The 15684-nt window shown below is 40.3% G+C and overlaps 1 protein-coding gene across 4 annotated transcripts in view; it reads left to right on the top strand.

Annotated features, from left to right (window-relative positions):
- mid2 (midline 2) overlaps positions 1 to 15229 on the top strand; it is a 149229-nt gene extending 134000 nt beyond the window's left edge. For all 4 annotated transcript variants that reach the window (XM_032527508.1, XM_032527507.1, XM_032527509.1 and 1 more), the window contains 2 exons: positions 13810 to 14017; positions 14347 to 15229. In XM_032527508.1, coding sequence (XP_032383399.1) covers positions 13810 to 14017; positions 14347 to 14770 — 632 coding nt within the window. In that variant the 3' untranslated portion in view covers positions 14771 to 15229. The remainder of the gene's footprint in view (positions 1 to 13809; positions 14018 to 14346) is intronic.
- Positions 15230 to 15684: the final 455 nt, after the last annotated feature.

Genomic DNA, 15684 nt, shown 5'->3' with positions numbered 1-15684 from the left:
CTCTCTCTCTCTCTCTCTCTCTTTCTTTCTCTCTTTCTCTCTTTCTGTCTCAGTTAATTTGCTCAGTTTCATGTTTAGCAGTGACTTTTTTAAACACTGAGGAAGTTCTTCTCTTCTTCGATAATCACACTCTCCTTGATTTTGGCACATAAACAGTACTTGTTTCGATAACTGGGTGAAAGCAAAATGTTTCACTTTAAAAAATAATGTGTTTCATAGACACCTCGACCTGTTGTTTTTTTTATTCTCTGCTGCAGAATCTTGTCCTGAATTTGAACTTTGATATGCTTCTAACAGTACACAATAAATAAATATAAAGAAAGAAACTTAATAAAGCAACGATGAACAAAATGTCATTAAATAAATGGAGAAAATACATCATAAGTATCTAAAGGCTATTAGTAAATATACTACACACCATACAGCATAACAAACAAATCCTAGTTCATTAAACGTTGGGCATTTTTAATGTACCTTTTTGAAACAGTTAAGACGGACACTATGGCTGTCTCTATGTAAACATTCCTGTTCCTAATGTTTCAGGCTCAACTGTAGCATATAAAGAGTTAAAACCTCTGCTATAAAGCTAATTAATATTTGCCTCCAGGGTGCTCAATAACATTTTTAAATCAGTCTTAATTTACAGCAGTAGTGCAGTGAAGCTAAAATGGAGTTGATATGCCAACTCCTCCTCTTAGCTGCTGTCTGGAGTCTGGCTGTGGCATTTAGGATTAACTGTAATCGGGATACACTCTGCTAAATTTAAATAGGTGTTTGGGAAACTGCAGTAGTCAGGGGATCTCAGTCACTGACACAAACACACATTCCTCTCTCTCTCACTTTAATGTTACTCTATCTTGCCCTCTAAATGGACCTGAGCAGGGAAAAGATCCAGGGGTGACACTTAATCTAAACCTGTCAGCTCCAGCTAAAGACTAATGACCAAGCACAGGCATAAAGAAATACAACTATAAACACCAAGAGTTTATTTGCTGGACTTCTATATAGGGACTCTACAGTGTAGCCTCCACTATTGAAGCGCTGTTACTGCAATCAGTAGTTCTAGACTCTAGCCTATATCCTCGACATTCCACTTCTGGGATTATTCCGGTGCAGCAGGATAATCCCCCGGATGCCTGTCTTTTCGCTGATGTCCGTTTCCTTCCACTTTCTATGTGTTGGAATTTTAAACTCCGGGGGATTTATGAGGACTATGGTTAACTGGTCCTCAGATCTCTGCTGGGTAAATCCAGAAAGCTAGCTAGACTATCTGTCCAGTCAGAGTTTTCTCTTGCATGACTTAAACAACTTTTGAACGTATACATGGTCCACCAGAAGTTCCTTCCCGAGGCTATTTTGCAGCAGCACCGCAAGGAGTTTAGCACTGCCCATGACGATTGTGATTCGTTTAGAGAAATGCCAATGAACCAGAGCACGTTTTTCTCCCATCCCAGTGCAGATCGAGACTACTGGAATCACAGCTTGTATTTTTTGTGTTCTAATGGGAGTGCAATCAGTCAGATTTTTGCTTTGAGTTAACTGCAAGATGTAGCATACAATATGTAAGTAGTTCTTTAAAAGTGCCATTACTGGTGGCAATGTTCTCTCTTTAAATACCTTTGGTAGCAGAATGTTGCTCCCAAGCTTATAGGGCTAATGGGCATGCTTTATGTCTTGTTCACTTTTTATGTTCATATTACCCATTAAATATATTTTATAAGAGTGAGTGGCCTCTAAAGAGAGCTCTACCCTGTCTCCACCACTTCACCTGTCCTGTATTTGATACTGCCATCTGGCACTTTTAAGTGAACTTTTATCCATCCAATATCAGCGGGCCCTCTCATCTGAATCTCTGCCCTCCAAGTTGAAATCTTTTAGACCCACCCTGCCTGTGGGACATGGAGCATGTCAGTACTTGAGCTCTTTTCTTATGGCATTACAGTGGATTACTGCCTCTGTGTGATGTGGGCACGGCATGTAGCCGAGGAGCATTTCAAAGTGAAGTGCAGGGTATCTGGAGTTGGCAGTCAGCTCGCTGTCACTGATGCTCATGACTCTTACCAGGCACAATATAAATAACACTAAGTAGCAGTTTGATTTATGATATGCTCCCTTAACACAGATAAATGAAATGAGCGTGTTTAGGTTATTTTTCATCGTTAATCTCACATCCGTTATGTCTCTGTCTCTCAGTTCAGTTAAGGAAGATTTATTGCCTTGCATTTACATTTAAAAAAAACATGTTGCCAATATACATAAACAGATTAAAGTGAATTGTTTCATTTAAATCTTTTGTTTAAGACTCGTAATAAGTTGAGGGAGATCCTCATTTTCTATTGAGCATGAACAAAGACAGCAAACAATCAATAACAGAGCAGATAAAAATAGAAATACAATCATCCAAACTACATCAGTTCAGCAACAATAAGAGTTACAGGTTGATAGTGGACTACATGAGTAGCGTCCAAGCAACATAATATATGCAGTATTAGGTCATGTTGCAAGAGATTCAAGATAGAAGTGGCTCTTTCATTAATACTAATACTCTTTCCAAGTTCAGTCCTGGCACAAGGTATCTGAAGAACCAGCCTGTCACTGGATCGAGTTGAAAGGGGACCAGGGTTCCAACGCAATATTACGGAGAGCCCCTGGGGTCAGCTGAGAAAAAAATAAAATAAATATGTGCTCTCAGTTTTATAAATGTGAGCAAAGTAGGAACGATATTCACAGATTCAAACTTCTGGGAGCAATTACTCTATAGCAAAATTATATTAAATTTCAAATGACGCATCTTTCCTAACGTAGTAATCAACAATGAGCTACACACTAATTTTTATCAAAACGAGCCGTCCTCCAACCTGGAAGTAAGATTGGTCTCTAGTAGCAGCCGGCAGGGCATAGGGACCAAACATACTTAGTACTACAGTTCTCACCATCACCGGTAATAATGCTGGAGGATTCAAATATCCTCTTCCTACAGTGTAAGGAAAAGCTGAATAAAAGCCAATCTTTTGTCGTAATTTACAAACAAGGTTCCCGATGTGGTATTTAAATGTGATTTGTTGTCAAGCAACATGCCAAGATACTTCCAATCCCTTTTAACCCTTTCAATAATACTACATACAATGAATACATCAATATTGTTATGTGAACTATATGAAATTAAACAACTAATTAGTAATAACACTAATTAACACAAAAGTTTGCTTAATGAAAAGCAGGTATATATTATTCTTCTGCCAGTTTTGCCACATTACAGTTTCACCAAAGAGGATCTGAATAATGTTTTACTTTGGAAATGACATATAGATATCATCTTTCCAAAGCATATACTGTACCTGTAGTCACAGCAACCCTAGAAATTACGTTCATCTATGAATTTGCAACAGTTACCACATTTGAAGGAAGGGTAATGCCACTAGGTTTTTTTATCAAGGTAATAAGGAAATGTTGTTAATTAAAGTTTCTGGCAAGTCACACAAAATGTTAATTTGTTTTCCCTACAATAGCTGCTCAAAGCAACTAAAGCGGTATTGGATTTTTTATGGTTATGTTTAGGCATTGAAAGCACTAGGTAGAGGATAGAAAAGACCTTTGTTTAGTTCTCAGGTTTGCTTCTGTGGATGTAGACCCCGGTACTCTGTAAACCCAAGATTCAGTCTGACCTCCTCCCTATGACATGCCGCAGTGCAAAAAAATTTCAGAAAAACACTGTCTCTTAACAAACTCTAGGCATCAATGTAGGTATGCAATTCATGACAAAAATTAAGTGTAATTTCTAGGAGAGCAGAATCCATTTAAATCCACAGCAACCTGAAATTATAAAACAAATCTCTGTCCTCTTTGTGCCCATTACCATCCGTGTTAATTAGTACAATATAGTGCAGGATATAATGTCCAGTGTCAGTGTACAGTACAATGCTAAAAGGGAATTTCCCTCTCTCTCTCCTTTTCCACTCCCACTGTCTGTCATCTTCTTCTCTGGCAGCCGGTGCTATCAGGGGGGAAAGCTTGTCCACCCACGGCCAAGTTTTGTTGAGATTTTGAGCCTGTGATTGGCAACCAGCATTTGTCGCTGCTGTGCTGGTTTAGACAAGCCATCAAAATAACAAATAAAACATTCAATATTTCTATCCATGATTGAGGTATTGTGCTTTGGCATCATGTCACCACATCATGTGTGTTTGAGAATATGTCTGTCAGTCTGTTCATATGTCCTTGTCTCTCATTTGTTCTCTTATCTCTCACTCCCTCTCCTCCCTCCTCAATCTTCTTCTCAGAGGGATTGGTATTCAGATTAAAGTGCCTCGCTCATCTGCTCTGGTGAAGCCATGCAGTGTTTTCGGATTAAAATGGGTCGCAACAAAACTGATCACAAATATCTCACTTTGACAGGCTTATTAGGGTTTCTCTCGAGACTCCGCTCATGTTCGAGCTCTAGTAGCATGCTTTTGAGCTAAGAACCACAAGTTCTTTTCCTTGCACTTGAAGTATCTCTTTATTTCTGTGGCTAGATTGGAGGGTTTACTGCTGTCACATTTTTTAAGATGAGAGGCTCTGGAGGCTTTTAGCCTAAGCTCATCATATATTTCAGGCAGATGCTTGCAAAGCAAAGAAGGCAGTGGCAAGTCGTGCAGATACTGGAAAGTAGTGCATCACAGCCATGTCTGTTCAAGTACACCCATAAATGCTGCACTGTACAGTATATGTGTAACACAAATTTGAATAAAACTGTCAATATTGCACCCCAAAGGTAAGTACATTAGTGCACTGCCAGCTATTTCTTCAACTGTATAGTGTCAATTACAGTATATTACAGTATACATATGAACTGTTTTTTTTTTTTTTGTCCTGGACTTCCAGAAGTATTGTTAAAGTCTATTCTTTTATGCAATGTCTTGGCCTCAATCTTTTTTGGCCTGCTGTTCTCTGTTAACCCTGGCAATGGCATACGATCTCATCTTCTGGTGCCCTTTTTTTAATCTCTATCTGACAATTCACCTGAGAGGTAAATCTTTTCATCTGAAGATGCCACAACTTTTGTTCCCATTGCAAGGACAGGCCAGATGTGTGTTGGAATCCCACACAGATGTAAGAAAAAACTCAGTTTTTATACACCTTTGTGGTTATGTAAATGTGTGTGTCTGTCTGGTAGAGGGAAAGGTGAAACAAGACAATGTTTGCTGCTACTGCGTCTGCCTTCAAGGACCCTCGATGCACATGGTGCGTTCACTTGGCACAGGTAGCCTTGTAGTGCATTCAAAGTTAGTTTGAAATACCCTTTTCTCTTCTGCTGGTTGTTTTTGTTGTTCAACAGCAATTTACTGGTGAAATAAGTATTGTTATAAGTTATAGTTTTACATTATTATTAAATCTTTAATTTTGACCATATGGGTTTAGCAATAAACAAGTTGTTCTTTTATGTCGCTAACTATTGTTCAGTACTCTTCTTTTTTTCTTTTTTTAATTTTATTAAAAAGTATCGATTCAGGCACCATTTAACCACATTTTAAAATTATTGCCTTAGCACCTGTATCAAATTTTTTTTTTTTTAAATGATACCCAACTCTACTGAACTGTCAGTGCTCTCGTTGCACTGTGGATAGCGAAGGTGACAAAGAAAGAAGACTAGAATATATCTCTGGTTTTTCCGCATGTTGATTCATTTGTGTTTTAACTCCACCATGAGTCTGACAATGTTATAGGACTGCAGTTTGAAAATGGTGAAGTACTTTTAACTGGCTTCATGCCTCTGCTGCAGTCCTGTCTCGTGCAATTCAGTTTGCTTGATGGAGACAACATTTAAAATCCTGTTGTGAAGTCTTAAAGCTTTTGAAGGCTTTTTAGGTCACTCCAATGTCACTCCAATGAAACCACTCATCGAACCCCTAGTGGCTCACAGCCAACCGTGGCACTAATGCTGTTGTTAGTATGTGCCGTAGAAGTGTCACTCTGCTGTTACATTCTCACAGCTAACATGAAGAAACCCACTGCTTCTTGAAACCCGTATGAATTAAGTATGATGAAGAAGAAGAGTGTGTGTGTGTGTGTGTGTGTGTGTGTGTGTGTGTGTGTGTGTGTGTGTGTGAACTTTGATTGTTATGACCATACTTCTGCTTTTACCTCAGAGCGAACTGTGACCAGGGGCCTCATGTATAAAAGATTGCGCAGCTTTCATACCAGAAGATGCGTACGGCCAAAACATGAAAAGTACCTACGCACAGAAATATTCATAAAACCGGGCGTACGCCAGGTCCTACACACCTTTCCTTTATACAACACAATCAACGTGAAGTTGAGCGCATGGTAACGAGCCACAGACCCCGCCTTGCCTCCTCCCATTAATTAATATGGAAATTATTCTAACTGCGCCCCCGACGTCATTCTTTGTCCAATCACTACGGGTTATCCAGCTGCAGACGGAAAAAAAACTTCTTGTGACATTGGAGGTGCTGATCGTAGAGGTGGAGATGAGAAAAAAATGTTCTGTTTGGAGGTTTATTATCTTGGATAAGCAATAAAAGACAATGCCTTGAGGCAAATAGTGACCGGGCAGTGAATGCACCGAACAATGGCAGAATTATAAAAAAAAAATCTAATATCAAAGTGGAAATCAAGCCAATAATGGCAGCGCCACACCAGATACAGAGCAACATGCATTTCAGTATCAGTCCAAATTACCCACAATAAGCAGTTTGAACTCACTGATGTAATGCCATTTATTTTTATTTAAGTTTTAGTTTGCTCTGAACCCAGCGCGAGGGGGATACGACTCAGGAGGAGGACAGAGTGAAGCCAGCGTCTTCATGACAGATCCACTGCGCCACGCATGGGTGAAAGAATGAACTAGTAAATAGGACTACAGTAAGAGAGATATGTGCAGAATCAATACGGCCTAGACGGCCCAGTGTTTGTTGGCACAAGTACACCTTGTTCACTTACATAGCCTGCACATCATCACGGGATCAACCACAACGCAGACATATGCCAGTAAGTAAAGTGGAAACGTTGTTTTGTAATGTTTGGTGATTTTCTGCACTTTTCAGTTAAAATTTGCCACGTTACAGAGACAGAAAAGACTTTGCAGATGCCCCGCACATTCTCACTTCAAGTTAATTTTTTACACATCACAAATGTCCGTAAAAACCAGCGTATGCAAGCTTTTTGTCCGTACGCAACGTTTATACATGAGGCCCCAGGTTTCCACACGACTTTCCTCTAAAGTGAAGGGTGGAACCCAAAGAGAGACAGAGAGAGTATGAAAGTGGATGAAAAGTGACAAATTGAGAGAAGGAGAGCCTTGAACGAATAGAAGACACCAAATAGCACTTTGCAGGGATGAGTGTCTGCGGACATGAGTGCCCTCAATCCACTGCTTTTTACCCATTAATACAGTCCATGCCTGAGCGATGCACATAGCAAGATTATACTGTACCAGTCCAGTAACAGTTTCTAAATCTAAAGTCAACAATCAAACCGTAATATTAGTAAAACACAAAATAAAAGCACGTGTTTTCTGTTCTCAGGTTTTATTCATTAATCCTATCCAATTAATTAAAATCCAAGCATGTGTCCTGTCATTTTAATGTTAAAAAGGCAAAGCCGCATCTTCTGGTTGGCTACATAATAATCATTATATTTGTGTTCATAGCACTGCATTTCAATCAGGCATTCATAAGCATGAAATTAAATTAAGGTTGCATCCGTGTTTGGTCACAACTTATTAGAGTGGCATCTGACAGAACAAGAAGCCACGTTAATCACGACAGCTTTTATTAGACTGTGCTCTGTTTATGCTTTTTAATTGGCTGTCTCTCTCAGTGATGAATTCATACCAACAAGAAACAAAGCAGTAGGAGAGGAAAGCAGTTCATTAATTAACGATGGAGGACAGTGTTCAAAGTTAGACTGAGTAGTATCAGCAGTTTATAGATTGTTAGGTGGTCTTATAGTATAAATATGTAGGATGTGTCTGGGTCTGTGTTGTCTCTTTACTCAGCTTACTATTCCATACTGTGGACAGTGACTATCAGGTCCGGTCAGAAACATCTGTAACCCTCATAGTGTTTAATTTGTGTGCGGGCGGATATGATTTTCTCAGCTATAAATCCAGCACATGTACCCAGAAAAGGGGCCAACTCTGGTTAAATTCAGTTTGACGTACGATTGTGTGCTTTTGTTGTAAGCACACAATCGAGTTGAGATCCCAGCATCCTGGTAGCACCTGTCCCACAGTGGAAAGTCACCAAACATCAACATCCACTTTTGTCATTTTGTAGTCCAGAACTGCAGGATGGTGTGAAGTACTGTAGGAGTACCAACATTATAAATCCACGCTTAAATATGTCTTTATTTAGCAGCTCTATTGTTTACACATAAAGACTGAGCTCTATTTTGACTGAGCATATTGTTTTGTGTCAAAACAAAATCTAATCTGAATGCATTACAGGGCTGAAAGTCAAACACCGGACTGTTGACTTTATAATGGCAGCCATCCTGTTGGTAAACTATTCTCGCCACCCATATTATGAAGCATGGATTCAGCAAACACCCCAGAGTGTTTGCTGAGTGTGTATATGTGTGTGAACGTGAGAGTGCATGTACAGTATGTGTGTATTTCTCAGATCCCAGTCCCTGTGTGGAGCATAAGCAGCTAAAATCCAGTCTAAAAATATTACATGACAAGGTGCCCCAGGGTACCTCTAAACTTCCTGTTAAAGGACCTGCATGGATCTCTGATGACAGTCCTTAAGCATACCACACAGCCCCTAAAGGGAACAGTAGAAGGTGGAGAGATAGCAAGGGAAGAGGAGAGAGGGGTATTGGGAGAAGAAGAAGAGAAAGATGTGAAGTGTAGGATAGAAAATGAGAGGACAGAGGTGTCCCCGTGGAATATTGGTATGTTATGCATACATGTACTCTGTGTCTACAATGTCCCTGGTTTGATTCTGGTGGGAGACCTTTGTTGCATGAGGATAGAAAGGTCCCGCTTTAAAATAGATTAACATAAAAAGGAGTAGAACAGCACCCTTTTGGAATCAGAATCTTATTAATGTATGAACTTCTCTCCAAGTCTATCAGCAAGCAGTAGGAACGGCTGACATCATATCCTTAGCCCTGCTTAAAGGATAAGGCTGGTGATAATGTATGTTTTTCCTTTTTGTCAACAAATCCCATGAAACGATTAAACTACAATCTATTTACTTACTACTCACTGCACTGCGGCTGAAAATAGTCCCCAACAAATGCACTATTTACACCTGTTTGAGTTACATTGCTAAAAGAAACTACTGTGCTCAGCTGTTTTAGGAAATTGTTATCAGTGTTTCAAAATTGAACTACATATTTGTGACTCATTTTTATAGATTGACTTAAGAACCAATGGTCTTGGGGCTGAGAGCAAAGGACAGGTTGAATCTTTTATCTGTAACTTTTTCCACATGTCGTCACCCTCCTCCTTTAAAACATTACATATTTCAGCTTGGCTGTCATTAACGCAAAAATTAAGTCACCTTTTCACTGTGGACTGCCAAGAGCAAGCTTATTAGAACTGAGATTAACATTAAACAGGAATAAATCACGGTGTTTTGTCATTTGGCTTTTGGGGCTTAACAACAAAAAGTTGTGTGATGTGTTTGCCAGAACAAAGCACCTTCCTGAAGGTGAATGAAAGACCCTTTTCCACCTTCCTTCATTCACTGCCATCAGGGAAGATTGGGAGTGTATTAAAATGCCAGTTGGCTGGGAAGATGTTTTTATTTTTTGTTTGCTTATTTGCTATTTTTTTTCTCAAAGATAGACAGAATTTGAAATTCTTACTTACTGAAAAGGCCTTACAAAAAAAGATTTTTCTAGCACTGGTCTCTGAAGATTGTCAAGTTCATTAAAGGGTGAAGTTGGAGAAGATCAGTGACTACTGTTTGCCTTTGCTCTTTTCTAAACAAAGACATTTGCAGTTTTTGTAGAAGTTGAGTAGAAAGAGCCAAGAATTGCCCAGTGAAGGGTGAGAAAACGAGATGTAATACACATTGCCAGGAATCCCTGCTATGCACCTCATACTCCTCCTGTGCTATAACCATGTTACATGATTTATGCCTTTTTAATCTCATCAGTGTAAATCTGTGTTTTAGTAGTCAGCACTGTTGGATTACATACGACATTACATTTGGCTCAGTCATTAGAAGCCAAGTGGCACGAAGCCATGCATTTTAATGACATAGAATGATTTGCAAGTTCAACAGAGATTTGGAAATGTGGGTGCCCAGATAGCTCAGGTGGTAGTGGGTACCCGTATACAGAAGTTTACTTCGCAACGCAGAGGGCCTGGGTTTGACTCCGACCTGCGGTCCTTTGCTGCATGTCATTCCCTCTCTCTCTCCCCTTTTATGTCTTCAGCTGAAAGGCCAAAAGTACCACAAAAATAACCTTTTAAAAAAGAAAAAGAGATGTGGAAACATGAAAAGATATAAGGTTGGAGCTCTAGAGAGTTCTCTACATCCCTGATAATGGTGTTTCTACAGCAGTAATTGTTTGGTTATGCAGTAAAGTGGATCTTTTTTTTCTAGCTACCTCATTACAGAGGCAGCTCAATCTATTCCTCAGCAAAAATGAGAGCCAGGAAAAAAAGAAGTGAGTGAAATTGACTGAATTGAAATAAAGTTGATTACCCAGATGCTATCCCACTAAAAGTATTCCAACAAGGACCCAGTGAAATGAAGTTGGAATGAAATTACTTTTCATAAATGCTCCCCCAACAGTAGTCCCTTTTATTTTGCTCCCCTTTTTTTCCATTAAAGACTTCCCAGTTCGTAACACTTATCACTTCTGCAGACAGTCGAAAACATCTCTTAATTGTTACTATATTACAGACACTGTTAAGAAATCCAGCCTGTGGGATATAATGTGCCATTATTTTGTCATGTCTTTATTTTCTGTAATAATATACAATCTGACAGAATGTGTGCAAGTATGTATCTGTGTGTGTGTGTGTGGGACATGGTGATAAGAATCCGTGTCACCTCTGTAGATTTAAAATGTAAGTTTGTTGTCTCTTCTTGGGGCTGAGGTAAAACCATCCAGAACTTTCTAAGACATACACTGTACTTCTACTTTCTTTTAAACTGGTCTTCTTGCTGATATATTGCACCATACACTCGTTCTTTACGCATTAATGTCGGCAGTGTAGCACTCCAGAAGAAATTAAATTGGGCATGTTCTCTGAGGACTGCAAGCAAATGGCACTATACCTAGTGTGACTTCAGGTCTATTCGTTGCATGGCGACTCTGCAACACGAATGGTCTTCAGTGGTGAAAAACGTAATCATTGTAGAATGTAAAAGTTTAAATGAAATTGCAGCAAAAAGTATTGAAGTATCAAAAGTAATGTAGAATGACTTCTTTTGAACTGTTATATGTTTATGTTAATCACAATTGTGATTTTGCTTGAAGCCTTGGGTCACAGCTGTGTGTAAGTTTTCAAAAATGTCATATACAGTATGTTAATCTGCAAAGTTATTAGTCAATGCGGCTTCAATGTAATGGAATACTAAATGCAAATCCCTCTGAAGTGTAGTGACATGGAAGTAAAAAGAAGCATAAAATGAAAATACAGAGGTAAAGTATAAACTAAAAATATTACCGAAGGACATTACGTAAGTAAATGTACTTTCCACCACTGATGAGCTTGTGACCAATTTTTGTTGTGGACATGGTTTGCACAAAACAGTACACAAGTAAAAATTATATTTGACAATGTTGTAGAGATAAGTCTGGCAGTGCAGGACCAATGGGTCCCCAACATTACACGAGAGTTGAGTAGTTGCAGACAATAATTTAATAGAATTGTGTGAAAATTGGGAACAGTTTGCTTTGCCAGCCTGGCAATACTTTGGCAATTAAAACCGAGTACAAGGCACCGGCCATTTTGTCTTTGCAAACCCCCAAGTTCAGTTTCATTTGGAGAAGTCCTCCAGCCCTACGTATATAGGATATGTACATTTGTTCTCACATATGAAGAATTCACCATTTAAACGCAAGCTTATTACGCATGACTTCTTCCATTTACAAGAATCTTACTGGCGTTGGTTCAAAACATTTCCACTTGGCCACTTACTGTATGTCTGTTTGTGTGTAGGCCGGAGTTGATGTTCTGTGTGTGTGTGTGTGTGTGTGTGTGTCTGCTTGTCCTCTATCGTCACGTGTGTCTCCTCTTCCCCAACCTCGGGCCCAGCCCGGGCTCTCAGGAGTCATCCCCTGGAAAGGCATGACAGAACCCCAGTGTTTGGAAATGGCTGTGCTGGCAGCGATAAGCAGTTCAAAGAAGAGAGCGCATTAATGTAATTGGCTGCCAGCAGCACATTGGCCTTGTCGTCTCATATCCACACGTGGTAACACACACTCACCACGCGGATTATTGGAGGGGAGTGTGTGAGAGAAGAGAGAGGATAAGAATGAGAGAATGGGGGAAGAAAGATGAAGGGAAGGACAGATAGGGACAGACAGGGAGGGGAAGAGGAGTCGGGGTCCTCATTGTGTCGCTCATTAAGCCGTGGGAGGCTCAGGGAGGCTGAGAGATGAGATGAGAGGTGTCAGAGTTAAATGTCAGGTCTGGATGGGACGTGACTGACCTCCATGAAGCCTACACACACACATTACGGACATAGAGAGGGGATCCTCTACTGAATCTCCAGCCTCATATTATCCCCTTAACTTCTCCTCTCCTCCTTCCTCCCTAACTCCTCTCCCTCTCTCTCTTTCTCTCTCTCTCTGCCACTCACTTACTGTCACCCTCTCAATTTTCCACCCATTACACCCAAATTACTGGTGCCATTGCAAATTGAATTGTTGCAACCGGATAGCAGCATTTCGCTGGATAGCCTCGACAGCTACCTACTGCAGTGGAAGTGAAGGCTATTTCCTTCAGCTGCTTTTCAAGTCTGTGTGATGGTAGGCACAGAGGAGAATGCCGGGCGGCTTCCTCCACTGTTATGAAATGTTTTCACTAAAGGCTGCAAAAGGCTTTGAAGTTTAGACTCTTGCCCTTGTATTTCAAACATTCTCCTATTCTGTCTCTCTCTGTGAGTTCTCTGCAAGCACTTCTCACCCCACTTTCTATTTATTTTGGTCTTTTGCTGCAGCTCTGAGTTAAAATCTTGCTCTAATTTTTATTCTTACTCTCAGCTCATTCGCCTTCTGATCTTGTGGTATCTTCTGCCTTTTTCCACTTGACAATTTCGAGGGATAACAAACACAAAACATTTAATTGGAAATTGTTAAAAAATGTTAGATTTCAGATTTGTTTGCATTGAGCTTGTTCTGTTCAACAAGAACATCCATCATGCTCTGCAGCTGACAAGCTAGCAGTACTTACTGTGCATGTGTGACACCCAACAAAGATGGAACAGAAGTGAGATGCCTCACTCTGTAGCTAAAGCAGACAGCTCAACACAAAAGAGGATCTGCAGCAAGCGCAGTACAACAAATATGTGTTTATTCTGAAAATTAAACCACATAAACCTGTTCTCGTACTTCCTTTAAATACAACTATGAACCTGAAAATTAACATAATATGAGCGCTTCAATGTAGTTTTGTCTCCATGTTACATTTTTATGCCTATTTTTATGCCTATTTTTATGCCTATCATCAGAAGACTTTGTGAACTCTGATTTTAGATAGAGCTGCCATTTTGCCAAAGAAAACATGATGATGATGATAATGATGTTGGTGATAATGATTATGTCATCATTATCAGCATTAGCTGCCAACACAGTAGTAGACCCTTTAAAGCACAAAATGTTGTCTCTTCGCAGGTCAGCCCTTTAAGTTAGACCCAAAGACAGCCCACAAGAAGCTGCGTCTGTCCAACGACTGTTTGACTATGGAGAAAGATGAGAGCTCGCTGAAGAAGAGCCACACTCCAGAACGCTTCAGCGGCACAGGCTCTTATGGCGCAGCTGGTAATGTCTTCATTGACAGCGGGTGTCACTACTGGGAGGTGCTGCTTGGAGCGTCCACATGGTAAGAAACACACATGCAGAAGAGTGCATTATAGAATCCTGCAAGGAGGCTTGATAAATTGTAATGTCTTTCTTTAGGGAGTTTAAATCTAGGCTGTTATGCAAATCCACACAACAGACACTCTCACCACACACAGTGTATACTCTTATCCTTTTTTTCTTTTCACTAATTGGCTCTGAAGTAGACCTCTTCATGCAGGAAAGACCCAAAGGGCCCAAGCCTATCTTGTGTGTCCTCAGCATGAGGTTGCTTTACTGTGCAAGTAAAATCATTAAAGAGGACACTCATTTCAGATCACTAATGCATTCTAAAATGTTCGTTCCCTGCAGGTATGCCATCGGCGTGGCTTACAAATCAGCCCCGAAAAACGAATGGAGCGGCAAGAACTCGTCCTCATGGGTTTTCTCCCGCTGCAACAACAATTTTATGGTGCGCCATGACGGCAAGGAGATGCTGGTGGAGGCTAGCCTGCAGCTGAGGCGGCTGGGTGTCCTGCTGGACTACGACAACAATTCACTGTCCTTCTATGATGCCATGAACTCCCAGCACATTCACACTTTTGAAATCTCCTTCCTCCTGCCCGTTGTACCCACTTTCATGATCTGGAACAAGTCAGTCATGATACTCTCAGGGCTACCCGTCCCCGACTTTGTCGATGGTTTGGCCTCAGATCTTCAAGAGCAGCAACAGCAGCAGATGGGCCTGTGCCGACAAGAGTCTCCATACTTGACCGGAATGAAGACCTGCCACTGAGAAAAGGCTCAACAAGGGCCTAGCAGAGTCCACTCGTGCCCAGTGACTGGTTGATTGGGAGCTGAAAGACGTTGACAGTGTGACTGAGTTCTATTCTCTTCATTAAGCAAGGACCAGTTACTTTCTTATGGATTTAGAAAATGTTGAAGATATGCACAGCAGTCTGGAAAAATGTCTGTCCTGTTAGTTTGTAGCGATCCAATGCTTTGCAAATCCATCAATGGGAACAAGGTCTCTTGACCGCAAACATCAGTAGACCTAAAATCATCTGATGTCCTAGCGTCACTCAGGGCAGGGCTGGGCATCTGGTTTTAATGACCATTTAAGGTCTTCCTTTTTGATTTATCTTCCTCCTGAAATGACCCTAGGCTGAAGACCAAGGAAGGAATCTCATCAGCCTTCTAGAGTTTGAAGTTACAACATTTGAACAGTGAGATTACATCTCAGCTGTGGTAGATTTAAAAAATAATAATTTTAAAACACATTACAACGCAGAGACAATAAAAAATCCAATGAAGATTACAGACATTTTAACTGGTGTGTCAAGTGAACTCGATTTGACAAAAACTGTATTTTAAATTAGCAGCTAAAATTAAAGCTTGCCTTTATGAAAAATACACTAACATTATCTTTTTTCTTGGCAAGAGTTCAATGAGAAGATCAATACCACTCTTATGTTTGTACGTTAAACATGAAATTAGAGTCAGCAGCTGTGTTAGTTTAGCATAGCACAAAGACTATAGACAGTTAAAGAAGTGGACCAACAGATCCCGTTGTTCCGGACGGAGACCAGTGAAGGATATTAGAAGCACTTTTCCGGTGAGTGCAGAGCATTACTGCGCAGCCTCCAACTGTGCTTGACAACGTAGTTGTGATGTGGGAAACATGTCTGAAAGTTGTAAGTCTTCTGGTAG

The sequence above is a fragment of the Etheostoma spectabile genome, chromosome 10 (genome assembly GCF_008692095.1).
Source record: "Etheostoma spectabile isolate EspeVRDwgs_2016 chromosome 10, UIUC_Espe_1.0, whole genome shotgun sequence".
NCBI lineage: Eukaryota > Metazoa > Chordata > Actinopteri > Perciformes > Percidae > Etheostoma > Etheostoma spectabile.
This window is presented reverse-complemented; position numbering and strand designations above follow the sequence as displayed.